The following is a 13,222-nucleotide window of genomic DNA, read 5'->3' on the forward strand; positions in this document are numbered from 1 at the left end:
TTAGTATTATAACCAACACTTTTCTTACCATCACTAGTCTAAATGGCCTTTTTACAATCCTTCTGTAGATTATTTTGTGGTATTTGGATGTAACCTCCACTTACGATTTGTCTAAACTGAATATGTCAACATCAGTTTTTAGTTTTTAATAAATCTAATTTTCCTCCCCCAGGTTCCCGATGCTGTCTCCCTTATCCCAATTCCGCTCCCTTCCCAGGCTCTGCCCTCATCAGTCTCACCACCACACCATCTCCGGCCTCTCTGGCCTGGCCCCCAGACATGGTTACCGCTGCACCCGTTGCGCCCAGAAAAAATGGCCCCCTGTTCTCATTCCACCCCTGGATTCTCTCAAAGATCCCCTGAAGCCCCCCCAGAGTCTCATCCTGCCCTCCCTGGACACATCCTCCGACCAGCAGAAGAGCCCCCTGCTGGGTGGAGAGTGCGTGAATACACACCATACACAAGCCGCTGTGCCAAAAACTGTACAGGAGAAGATGGAAGGAAGTGAAGTGAAGGAGAAAAAGGAAGGAGAGCTCACAGTATTGTCTGTAGGAAGGTACGTGCACTTTATAACACTTTACTAAATACATGTAGCTGGGTGCTGTTCACAGGCTTCACTTTGACATAGTTAAACTTTCCTGTAGCATTTAAATTTTTGTTTGCTGTTACTGAAAGTACCCACTGACAATAATAGTATTGCTGGTTTTTACTGAGGTCATGGATTTGAATTGTATACCACCACCTATACAGTTGCACCAGCAAAAATAAATGAGCTCTCACTTGTTACATCACAGCGGCGATTTTCCAGGGTCGGTGTAATCGAGTGGCGTGATGGAGGTGGAGAGGACTCAGAGGCAGGCAGGGTTGTGAAAGAGGAGCCTTTATTGTCAGAAAACAAAGTTCAAACAACAGGACAAGTTAACACGGAAGATATCTTGACTGAGGACACAGGAAAAGGCAGGACTATAGGTACACACAGGGGACTGATTGCACAACAGGACGCAGAGCACAGGGATTCAATCAGCAGTGGGTGAAAACAATGAAGGTGGGCTGGAAAATCACAGAAAGTAACCATGACGATGCACAAGAGAAACACACTTAAATACACTTAAAAAGGCACGAAGACTAATTATGCAGTTGATTAGTCCAAAAAAATGAACCCCTTCCTCCTTTTTCTAACTACTTTTCTTTGACCTGCATGGAACGCATCAAGAGGTGAAGGGAAGGTATCAAGGAGAATTTATGAGGACAGAGGAGAAGACAAGGGCAGTGCTCAGAAAATCCAACTGCACTTACATTAGACTCCTTAACAATGGGATGTCTGTGGTTTTTTGAATTACAATGGACTAAAAAAGAAGGCACCTTTGAATTCATCCCAAAATGTTCTCACTGTGTTATTCCATTTTTTGCTGGAGAGATGTTCCAGTGTAACTTCAGAGGCTTTCCTACATTCACAATTTATCCAGTTCTGGGTGTTTGTGGTTTGGGTTGAGGAAGGTGAGGGGGAGCCTATCTCAGTTGATCCCAAGTAAAAATTGAATTAACTGGAGACAAAGTCAGAGAGTCAAGGCTGAGATGGTTTGAACATGTGCACAGGAGTGATAGTGGATATATGGCAGGAGGAAAAGAGGAAGACTACAGAGAAGAATCAGGGATTTAGTAAAGGAGGAGATGGTGTGACAATTCTGCTGTTTAAATTTGAGAACACCTGTGTGCACCTTTGTACTGTGTTCACTAACATTTACATAACACACAGGAGGACACAGGTACTAACGCGCAGACAAGGCAATGTCATAATAGGGTTGTTTTCTGAATGTAATAATGGTTATGTTATATGTTGATTCACAGATTTCAAGTTGCTCAGATCCCGGAGCAGAAGCCATGCACAGTGGAGACCAAGAGAGCATCCCAGGAGCAAAGGAACTCCTTCTTCGGTGGGAAGTCCTTCTCCTTGTCTTCCTCATCTGGCATCCGGAGGTAGGAACTCCAAACACAGCAAGAAGTTTTGGCCTCTCTTTCTATCCATGCTGTTTCTTTCTGTTTCATTTCCTCTGTGCACTGCCAGCACTTGAAGACTGTACTAACCAGCGACTGATGTAGTCTTGACAATTGGTTAGATTTAGTCAAATCAAATTGAGATTTATTTAAAATGACAAAAATATCATAATTAATTTTGTTTTTCATTCATGTTTGCAGGTGAAGGGACGATATTGCTACCTCGCTGAAGATGACCTCATTCACCGGCGACGGCTTGACCCGCTGACACCAAGGGTGTTTTATTTAGTTGACTGACACCGATAAACCACAACCACCTGCTGCTGGAAGTAGTTGTTTCTAATAATGCAATAATAGGAATATAACTGTATTTATTATTACATAGGCAGGTTATTGTATTTTAGACGTATCGGATGCCGCATCAGAGGCACCACAGCTACATCCGAACAGAAACGGGTCGCGAGACATGCAAGGACAGAGCGGTTAACAATAACTGACACTAGAAAGAGGGAAGCGTGTATTATACACAAATGCACTCCCGGACTTTTTTTTTTTTTTAAAAAGGAGTGCTTCCATTTAAAAAAAAGAAAAAAGAAAACAACAAAAATAATAATAATTTATAAGAATGCACCATAAAAAACAGAAAATCTCCGCCTATCAGCCTGTGGTTTGCAACATCAATGAGCATATGAGTTTTTTAGCACCACAGTTGGCTAATAAGCCAAATAAAAATAAGAAATCTGGATCATTTGACACTTCATTATTTAAAAAAAGGTATGTTTTAATTTTATTTTAATGTTATATGTTTAAATAATTAAATATAAGTAATTTTGCTGACACCAAAACTGAGGAGGTTTCAGACCTCACTTGCTCACTCAGTTAAAACCTTTTAGAGTAAAAAATACAACCAAATAAAAATGGCGAGATTTACATTTTCGGGATGTACCGATTTTTCTTTAAGAGGGGCACCTCAGGCTATATCGGAGCATTTTTAATGACGCCGCAGCCCATTGGCTCATTCCCAGCTGCTGTCGTCATTAGAGTGAAAGAGTAGTTACAGGGGTGGGTCTCGCTTTTGTAGAAGAAAACATGTAAATAAACATGTACATATGTAAATATGGGTGGGTTTAGACAAACATGGCGTTTTGTAATTTTAAAGTATGCATGAGGTGATACGTTAGATCCCTTATAATGGGAAAGACAACTGCACTGCACCAGCGAGTGACATTTGTGGTTTATCATTTTAAAAAAAGGAAAAAGTTAGAAAAAAACCCAGCAAATGCTACCACACTACCATGCATAAGCCCGAAGGCTGAAGTGCAGCATAAGTTTAACATGATATTTGTTATTTTTCTTTCATTTGGGTGCAACATCTCAGTGCTTTTTCCTTCAGCTGTTACAGTTTCCTCTTCTATTCATGAAAACACTCTATAGCTATGCAATCTTCAAAATTCAAAGAAACCACTTCTATAAACACACACACACAGACACACACGCACATATTTATTTATTTTTTTTATTTTATAGTTTAATTCAATAAACCCACCAGTGGCTGCAGAGAATTAGCGGTTTAAATGCCTCAGTCATGCGAGCTCAGTTGGCTTTAGTTTACATCCTCCTGGGTTTTCAAGCGTGTACTATAATGATAGAGGCTTTTTTTAACTGCTCATTTTCATATTTTCTTATTATGTTGTGACAAGGAATATGACAGTATGTCTGGAGGGAAGAGTATTTATTGACTGCGTTACATGTTTTCTTTTGATTTGTTTTTAGTAACTTTCTCACTCAGACTACAGTTATCATGAAACGTATTCAAGCTGAAGTGTTGCTGAAAAGAGGGAAGGATTTAAATATTCATCTCATCAGCTTGCATGCATTTATATAATATTGCAGTTTTTTCCCTGTATGATGTTTTTACTTTTAAAATAAAGAGGTATTTTAAATGCTATCTGGTTTGGTGTTGCACTGCTGTGTGGCTTTGTGGTGTCTGGAGTTGGTGAGTATGTGAGACTTGAGATTTGTGTGAGGCTAGATTATAAAATGGCAAAATATTTGATGGGATTGCTTGAACCATGATGAACTTGTGGGGGGTTGTCACCCCCTAGTGGTTCACTGTAGATTAAAGGGATACTTGAGTCTGTACTGTTGTACGTTACTATAAATTCCCTTCTTTTCCTATGGCTCCTTGATTTAAAAAATTATGGACACACATGGATTTAAATTAGAAGAAAAACATCCATCCATCCATCCATCCATCCATCCATCCATCCATCTTGCCCTATCCCAGCTGCCATAGGCCGAAAGGTGGGGTTAATCCTCGACAGGTTGCCAGTTACCACATTTTAAAAATGTCTTCTTCTTTACTACATGATTTTTACATCCTTCACATTTGTGACATGTGTTTTTCTCCGGGACATCGAGAACAAGCCTTAAATTTGCAGTGAGGTTGACCCTTGCAGGGAACACACGCATTCCTGTCTTTCATGTCAGAACAACGCTCACAGTAGAAAACCTATTAGTTCTTATACAAACATCAGGTGCTGGAAATTACTCATAAAATCAATTCTCTAAGCACACAGCTGTGATACGCCACGTAGTTTTCTATTTTCATAAATACACTATCTTTATACCCTATACATCCAAAGGCATTTAATGCATTAAGTCAGAAATCAAATACAATATAGACATTTATTTCTAATCTTCAGTCATCATAAATCTCCTTTGTCCTGATTTGCAGTATTTTAACAATAAAACGAAACTTCAGGTTTTTCCCTTTAATTTGCTCTCACTAGGATTCTTAGCAAAAAGAAAACAAAAAATAGTATCTATAACAAAATATCTGTCTTGAAGTAAAATTAACATCTCAGAAGTGTTGCACCTGCTAAACTAACGACTGGTGCAAATTTAAGATTGAAAAGTGCTCTCTTGAAGAGATCTCATCTGTCATGCAATACTGTGTGTCTATGTAGGTTTTGAACCATCCAGGTGGCAGTAGCTTTGAGTACTTCTTTTTAGGTTCTTCTGTTCAAAAAAACTAATGGGAAGTCCCACTGGTGCTGTCACTTTGGAGGTGGTCCTGAGAGTCATTAACCTTCCTGCAATCATGTTTAATTCAATTCAACTTAAGTGAATATTATTTATATTGAACTAAAACAACAGTTGCCTCGAAGTGCTTTATATTTTAAGGTAAAAACTCTACATTAAAACACACAAAACAACAACAACAATAAAATGACCCACATGGGAAGAAAAAACTTCCTTTTAACAGGAAGAAAACCTCAGAGCAGCGCCAGGCTCTGGGAGGGGCGGCTATCTGCCCCGACCAGTTGGGGGTGAGGGGAGGGAGACAGGACGAAAAACACAGTGTGGAAGAGAGCGGTAGATAAACATGCGAGTCTTTAACAGTCTGTTACTCTTACACAAGCCCAGGTGGCAAACAGTCACATGGTGTTAGTGTTGTGCTGTCAAGTTTTGGATTCCACTGTTTGCTTTTGGTGGCGGCAGTTTGCGCTTCTTAGTGAGATTGCTGCGGGCATCCTGCCCTGCCAGGAAGTAAAGGATGGGGTCCACGCAGCTGTTGGCACTGGCCAAAGGTCGTGTAATCTTGTAGGCCACACTGGAGGCTTCCACCAAGCTGCAGCTGATCTGGTGAATGGATGCAAATGTCATTCAGCGATCTTTTAGAGTCATCATAACATGTTTATTATTAAAGAAGTGCTTGTCCTCACCTGTGCTGGATTCACCTGCCTCATGTATCTAAAAAAGTAGTAAAGACTCCTGGTGAGGTGGAAAGGGAGGAAACACAGCATGAACGCTGCCAGCACGATGATGATCATCTTTACTGACTTCTGTTTGGACCTCTGGGCTGTTAAGCCTCCTCTTTCCTCTTCGGTTCTTGCTCCAGACCCCCAGCCAGTATCTAGAAGCTTTCTCACCATCAGGCCGTAGCAAACCATCACCACCATGAAGGGTAAGACGAACATGAGCACTGATACGACTGAGCTGTACACCAGGAAGTCATCGAAAAGCTCTGGACTGGTGGTGTCGTGGCAGATTCGCTCGGTGTTCACGTCCCTTACAGAGCAGATAACAGATTGCATTTGTTTCGGATCTTTAAACGGCACTCCCCCTGTCTGGCACTCAACCTGAGTAAAAGCTTGGCTGTTCTTTTAAGTGTGTCCCATTAGGGTCACCTAAGATAAGCACAGTACAAAACTGGTGTGCCACAAAAGTCGATAGTCCACACTTAAATGCAATTAGAGACACTTTCACAAAATAAACGAAGACAGAGAAATAAAGTTACAAACATTTAATCACCTAGTTCTTGAAAAGTAGAGAATAGGAGCCTGGCAGAATAACACACAGGCCCACACTGCCACAGACACCAGCCGGGCCTGGCGGACGCTGACCCAGTTGAGGGAGCGGACCGGATAGCAGATACCAACGAACCGATGCAGGCTGATGCAGGACAGGAACAGGATGGAACCTGTCAGAGAGGGAAAAATGAATGCTTAGCATGCCTTTTTCATAGACTAATAATTATTAGTATTACTGTGTAATTCTTTGTATTAACTAATAGATCATAAAAAAACAAAACAAAACAAAAAAATTGTAACCTGTGGTTTGCACCTTGTTTGTAAACCCTCAGTGTTTATGTTCATGAAGGCGTCTCTTGCGTGTATAATGATATTCCTACCACTTAAGGCATTTTTTTTTGACTTGGTTAGATGATGTGAAGTTGATTTTCTTAACAATGGAAATAATTCTGTGATCATCCACTCAGTTATTCATTTGGCTTCGCTGAGCTGACGACTGCATTTGGGCCCTCCTAAAGCTTTGTGTTTCTCTCTTATTTATTTCGGGTTTATTTGGGTTTTTCAGCCCAATATTGGCCTCTCTGAATTGCACTGACATCTAAGATTATGATGTAAACCTATAAAATACATCAAGGGAACGGCCCTCCCTCAGCCATGAGACTGCTCATCTGAATTAAAGCTGAAAGTCTCCACACACACACACACACACACACACACACACACACACACACACACACACACACACACACACTGTATTTCACACCTTATTGCATCATACTGCACTGACAAATAATGCATACTGTATTGCAGCATATTATCTTGCAAAGCTGTTGCTCTACAATAAGTCAAGCTCAGCTTTTGTACTGCGCTGTGTGAGTTTGTAGCTTTCCACAACTGTACCGTATAAATTGGCATAAAACAGGAAGCGTATAAGCTTGCAGAAGGGTTCGCTGAACGGCCAGTCGTTCTTGTCGGCGTAGTAGTAGATGAGGAATGGCAGCGTGAAGATGTACAGGGTGTCACACACTGTCAGGTTGAACATATAAATGGTCGAGGGCTTCCAGCGCTTGGTGTGGAACACAATCACATACAACGCAGTGGCGTTCAGCGCTAGGCCAATCACAAACACCAGGGTGTAGCTGACAGGGAGGAGGATATATTTAAAATCATCATTGAACTGACAGTAGCTGGCACTGAAATTGGTTTGGTTGGTCTTGTTGTTGTCAACGCTGGCCATCTTGATGCTGAGAAGACCTGAGGGGAAAATTGTAGAAAGGAATGAATTAGTTATCTATCTATCTATCTATCTATCTATCTATCTATCTATCTATCTATCTATCTATCTATCTATCTATCTATCTATCTATCTATCTATCTATCTATCTATCTATCTATCTATCTATCTATCTATCTATCTATCGAGAAAAAAACTATTAGGCACAAAGGACAAAGAAAATGGTTGTGATTAGAAGGATATGACATCAGTTAAAGAGGCCCTGAATCATTTGCTTTGGCATGCTTCAACATATCATGCCATACCAAGTATAGGCAAATAGCCAATTGTGATTGCACAATCAAATTAATATAATCCAGCTTGACTCACTTCATTTCTGTAAAATGCACAAGGACATTTCACAGACATTAGTTGTTGCTTTCTTTAATTGTGGGTGAAAGAAGAGAAGGAGCTACTTAAAACCATAACTGATAATTAGACTCTCCTGAAGCTTTTTTTTCCATTCAAAAATATGAATCTCTGTGTAAGCGGTGGCTCTTAAACAGACAGTACAGTTCCTCCACCTGGCCTAAACAACACCGGGACACCTCTGAATAACATATCAGCGATGCAGTTTCAAAGTTTATTTCAGACACTGATTCACCAACTTATGTACCAACAACTTTTTTAGAAAATATCTGGTGCAGCTGTGGCCCATGGCGGATTTTAAAAAAAGCATGTTTTGTTTGGGCATGACAAAGTTGTCTAAAAAACCCTCCAGCTGCAAGCGGCAGAAACAGAGGAATAACTTTTTAACTCAAACCAGATTCAGCTTGGAGAGTTTCAGTGGCGTGAGCTGAACATTGCTGGCTCACACAAACTCAGGCCATTTTTCTGTTTATTTGACAAGCCCAAGTTCAGCCATGCAATACAATGGACAGAAAGAGCCTGAAGAAACAACATGCAACCTTATTAAATTCTCAGCTCACCGAGGAGTTAACCTGCAGCAGACCTTCCACCCCCTTCCTCTTTCTGATGTTGTTTTGCTCTCTCTGAACCTTTCGTTCTTCTCTCCTTTACTCTTCTAAACAGCCCTGTGTTAAATTTAATCGGTAACAGACCCGAGCGTCCATATTTGTAGTTCCTAAGTTTTTGTGCATGCCATACCAAGTTGAGAAGAACTTACCTCTTCGGCAATAAATTCCTTTCTGCTATTTTCTGGTAAAACAGCCGTTCACAAATATCCCCCCCCAAACAAACCCCAAACCCTAAAAAACATATAGCTTATGAAGTAAGTCACACTGTATGGGTGCTATTATCCTGACTATCCTGTCCAAAGTATCCTCACATTGTTGTTTGTGGTTGAATGTGTTCCTGGGAGACTGGAGGCAGTGAAAAAGTTGTGAAGACGTATGACTGTTTGACGAGTTGCGGCGTGTCCACAGTGAGCAAGCGTCTGGGGCCTGAGGCTAATATGTTACATATATTCAGTAAAACCAACAGACACCTCGAACTGGTTAAATATTTATGTTTCTCACTTTGGTAAACCTAGAAAGATATATATTTGAATTACTCTTAGTATTATTAAAATAAGAAGACAGTTTTTTTTTAGCATGAAAAAAGGCCTTAAATCATCTTTTATTATTAGAGTAAGAAATTTGTAAAAATGTAAGCCTGTAAACTGATGACAACAGTAATAATAATAATAATCATCTTTATTTATAGATATAAGCTGCACTAGTAAAAGTATTTAGTTCACCAACAACTAAATGGGCATTTTGCTTAACATGCCACCCCCACCCCACCCCCCAAATTCCTTAGGAGAAGACATCAGAGGTGTGTCCAGAGGGAGGGTATGAGGTGGCACAAGCCTCAATCAGATTTGCCCTCACACCTAAGGCCTGATTTAGACTCCTGTGTGGAATCTTTGCAGAGACCACAACATAACCTACTTAAATGACAGACATTGTTGCTGGCGTACGTGCTTGTGCTGGTCCACTACGTGTTAAGTACCTTTTGGTCATGCCCCAGTGTTTTATATGGAGTTCCAGCCAATAGAAACAAATCATTTGAACTTATTTGAAAATTCCCTCGGGTCAGTTTTGATAGTATCAGCAATCACCCTCTATGAGTTTGATGATAATTGTGGGTCCTTGATAATGTGACTGTTATTCTTTTACTGGTAAATTCAAAAACTGTGGAGGAAAAGTAGCCAGAAATGCACATGGGAAGTTGGCCATACTGAGGCTGAGTACAATAGTTCTGGGTTACGTTGATCTGACGTGTAGTTGAACTTATTCACTCGAAATTATTGCTTTCTTCTTTCCCGTGCTATTGTTTTCTGAAGTTTTGGTTAGGCTACTTGTTAGTGGCTCCATAGTGTCTGGGTTTACACATTTGCCTAACAAGTGAACGATCACTGTCTCAGTACCAGGAGGACACAAAAATCCCTTTCAGGGTTGTGTCAGGACATTTATCTGGTGTGAAAATCTGCCAAATCAAATATACAGAGCTGCTTCAGTTAGTTGGGCCATGCTATTAAAAAAGGTGTGTATGCCTATATTTCTTCAATCATTTTCAATGAAGCTGCCAGTGTGCAAACAAAAGTGCCCACTCCTTTGTCACTTTCCTGAATTAATTATTATAAATATGTAACAATTAACTAATAATGATCATGTAGCAAAGGGCATAAAACGTATTTCTCTCACACGCCACAATAATGGTTGTTAACCTGTGAAACTAACGATTTTTTGGATTTTGCATTAACAACAAGGGCTGTGGGCTGTGATGAAATGCACGCTGCTGAGCTTTGTTCTAATCTTAACTTTAGTTTAAGATTTAGGCGGTACACCACAGGGGGGCCAGCACACTGTATGCACACTTAAACACCAGTGGGAGCCACTCAGTAGAATAAAATTCCCCTGTTAACACACCGATTTCTTGTTTTCTTGTTTTATGGGCACAGACACATAACAATCTCTTACCTCGGTAAGGCCAAAGGAATGTATGTGCAGAAGCCAAATTATAAAATAAATCACAGATGAAAACAATCCTTGCAGGATCCTAACACAAAAATTACGATTCATAAGTGGGTGGCAGCCATTTTCCTCTGTTCCGCTGTCAAAAGGTTAGGTGTGAACATGAATGCGATTCCTCCGAGTGCGCGAATGTGTGTGAGAGTGTGTAGAAATATACGAGTGTGATAGGTGAGGAAGTGTGCTTAATGCCTCACCTGCTCCAGAAACTTTGTAAATGAATGATTACCTGTACCTTAACCTTGAACATAACACGTAGGAGGCAAGAAGTAAAACGCTCAATTCCTCTGAGCTAGTTTGTCTTTTCCTCTGTCTTCCAAGCCAGCGGGATGTTCTCGCGCTTCACTCAAGCTTAATTCATAACAGCAAAGGGAATCCAAAAGTTCAGAGACGCCATTTATCCTGTTTCTCCTGCTTGAAGAGTGTGAAAACTTTCCTTCTTTCTTGGTTAATAAGATCTATCATATCAGAGCAAATATGACCCGTCCTTTGGGCCGATGTCTTTGATATGATCTCGTCAGCAAACCCTCTTCTTGCCCACTTGACATTTTACCAACCTCACATGGTGAAGCTGTTCAAACAGGTCATTTACACCTCTGGGCTGTGTTGTTCTCGGGATAGTTAACAACTCTTTAACCTCTGGCTGTGTCCCCTTCACAATTTAAACAGGCTGTTATCCACCCTCTTTTTCAAAAGCCCAATGCTGGCCCTTCAAAAAGGCCTTTTAGCACTACACTTCTAGGACTGCTGAAGGTAGTCAACTGCTGAAAAACAATTTGGATAAATTCAGTTTGATTCACTCTACTGAAACAGCTGTTTGTAGAGTTTCAAATTATATTTTAAAACATGGAGATGGAGGTGAAGTTCTGATAGGTCTGTCTGCTGCCTCTGACATGGTTGATCTGGGTATCTTCTGAGATAAGGCGGTATCTTCTGCCGCCTTATCTCGCGGTGTTACCTAAAGCTTGGGTAACACCTTTATATTTTATTCTATTGCACACATCTCATACATGCCATTCAAACCCCAGAATGTAAACAAATAAAACCATCTGTTCTTCAGAACAATCAGTTGTCACACACACAAAAAACCCTGACACTCTTATGTGTGCCCCTAACAACATTAACTCTATTAATCTTCAGTACTCCATGAGAGATCCTGGTGTTCCTTTTAGAGGAGGGTTCAGATTTGATGAGCATGTCTTGTTAAAACTTGTTTTTTTTAATCATCTGCAGAACATTGCTCTTTAAAAATATACCGTGTCTCAGTGTGAAATGGAAATGACTATACACGCTTTTGTGTCATCGCGTCCTCGATCACCCATTATTCATTATTCATTCGCCTGAGTAAATCATCTCTGTGTTGCTTCCAGCAGGTCCAGAATACAAAGCTTCTCACCAGGTCCTATAAAAGCCCACATGTGACGCTGATTTTATCCCATTTAGACTTGTTCCACATAAACTTTAAGGTTCAATTTAAGATTTCTGTGATCCTTGGCTATATGCTTCCTGGTGAATTAATACATCTATACATGACTACTGGGTCTCTGAGGTCAGCTGATTAGTGGTTGTTGGTGGTATCTACAGTAGGTCTAGGTACAAAAGTACAAAAGGAGACTTTGCTTTAAAGTTGTGGCTCCCAAGTTGTGGAACTGGCTTCCAGTGGACTAAGATCTGTGGACACTGTTGATGGCATTAAAAAGGAAGCATAAGACCGACCTGCGTAGACTTGCTTTTATTTAGTTTTACCTATTTATTCCATTAATCACTGTATCTTTTTTTTTTATGGGAAGCTTACTTACTTTCCCAAAAGCTGGACAACTACACAGTTTGACAGGGGTGTGAGCAGAGTGACATGCAATATTGCTTCATGGTGAAGATTTTTGGGTGATTTCTAGTCTCATGTTGCAGAGGCCACCCTGAAAAATAAAGCTAACACAGCTGGCTGGAAGAAGTGATTCAAATGTGTGTCCAAGTAGGGGAGAGCGGGGTAAGTTGTCACACTTTTCACACTGACTAACTCTTACTGAGCACCATACATCACAACGTAATAAATGTTTCACCAAATGAAAGAAGGAAGTCTCGGGCACATATGATGTATTCATTACATTTTCATATCTTATCTCATTACGGAGTTGTAGACTGTTGAATGGAGAATGTGTACTTGTGACAATTTGCCCCATCGGCAGGTAAGTTGTCACACTAGATTATCTTAAAATAAGAACACAAATACTTAATTGTGATTATTGATTTTAATTGTTAAATTCAAACCAAAACTGGAAATTTGAACAATTATGCCAAGAGAATTTGGAAAAAAACAATTATTTCAATCCAATACACATTTTAATCAAAACATTAAGTAGAAAGAAAACTTTAGTTTGAACTTTAAACTCAAATGTTCTCTGGCTTGCACATAAATCCATCATAAATGAATGGAATGCTGCAAATAACTTGCTTTACTTAACATGTTTATACTCTGAACAAAACAGATGCCCTATTTCTGATTAATCAGACTCAACTTCAGAGTCACAATTCTGGCACACATAAATTGCCTGGCCTGAGGTGCAAGCATCATGGGCCCATTAGTTGCATTTTACGCATTTTACCCAGGTCTCTTTTGGACAACTGTTTGAAAATGGCTCCACACAGACAAGGCAGAAGCACTC

General features: G+C 40.2%; 2 protein-coding genes and 1 long non-coding RNA gene across 4 annotated transcripts in view; 1 reads left to right on the top strand and 2 right to left on the bottom strand.

The window, feature by feature from the left end:
* relt (RELT TNF receptor) overlaps nucleotides 1-3,943 on the top strand; it is a 28,491-nt gene extending 24,548 nt beyond the window's left edge. Inside the window, exons 9-11 of one of the 2 annotated variants that reach the window (XM_085429916.1) lie at nucleotides 173-556; nucleotides 1,849-1,977; nucleotides 2,197-3,943. In XM_085429916.1, coding sequence (XP_085286042.1) covers nucleotides 173-556; nucleotides 1,849-1,977; nucleotides 2,197-2,200 — 517 coding nt within the window. In that variant the 3' untranslated portion in view covers nucleotides 2,201-3,943. Of the gene's footprint in view, nucleotides 1-172; nucleotides 557-1,848; nucleotides 1,982-2,196 lie in introns of those variants that run through there. The other variant, XM_085429917.1, reaches the window with a different exon arrangement.
* Nucleotides 1-13,222, bottom strand: part of LOC146693915 (uncharacterized) — a 340,133-nt gene that overhangs the window by 115,713 nt on the left and 211,198 nt on the right. The window lies entirely within an intron of this gene.
* Nucleotides 4,247-8,818, bottom strand: p2ry2.1 (purinergic receptor P2Y2, tandem duplicate 1). The gene is made up of 5 exons (XM_085429918.1): nucleotides 8,711-8,818; nucleotides 7,212-7,565; nucleotides 6,313-6,481; nucleotides 5,724-6,069; nucleotides 4,247-5,640 (listed from the first exon to the last, which is right to left on the bottom strand). Exons 2-5 carry the CDS (start codon nucleotides 7,546-7,548, stop codon nucleotides 5,446-5,448), a joined length of 1,047 nt encoding a protein of 348 aa, XP_085286044.1. The 5' UTR covers nucleotides 7,549-7,565; nucleotides 8,711-8,818; the 3' UTR covers nucleotides 4,247-5,445.

This window comes from Copadichromis virginalis, linkage group LG14, assembly GCF_057382275.1.
Source record: "Copadichromis virginalis isolate Kocher_CV1m ecotype Utaka linkage group LG14, C_Virginalis_male_GT1.1, whole genome shotgun sequence".
NCBI classification, from domain to species: Eukaryota; Metazoa; Chordata; class Actinopteri; order Cichliformes; family Cichlidae; genus Copadichromis; species Copadichromis virginalis.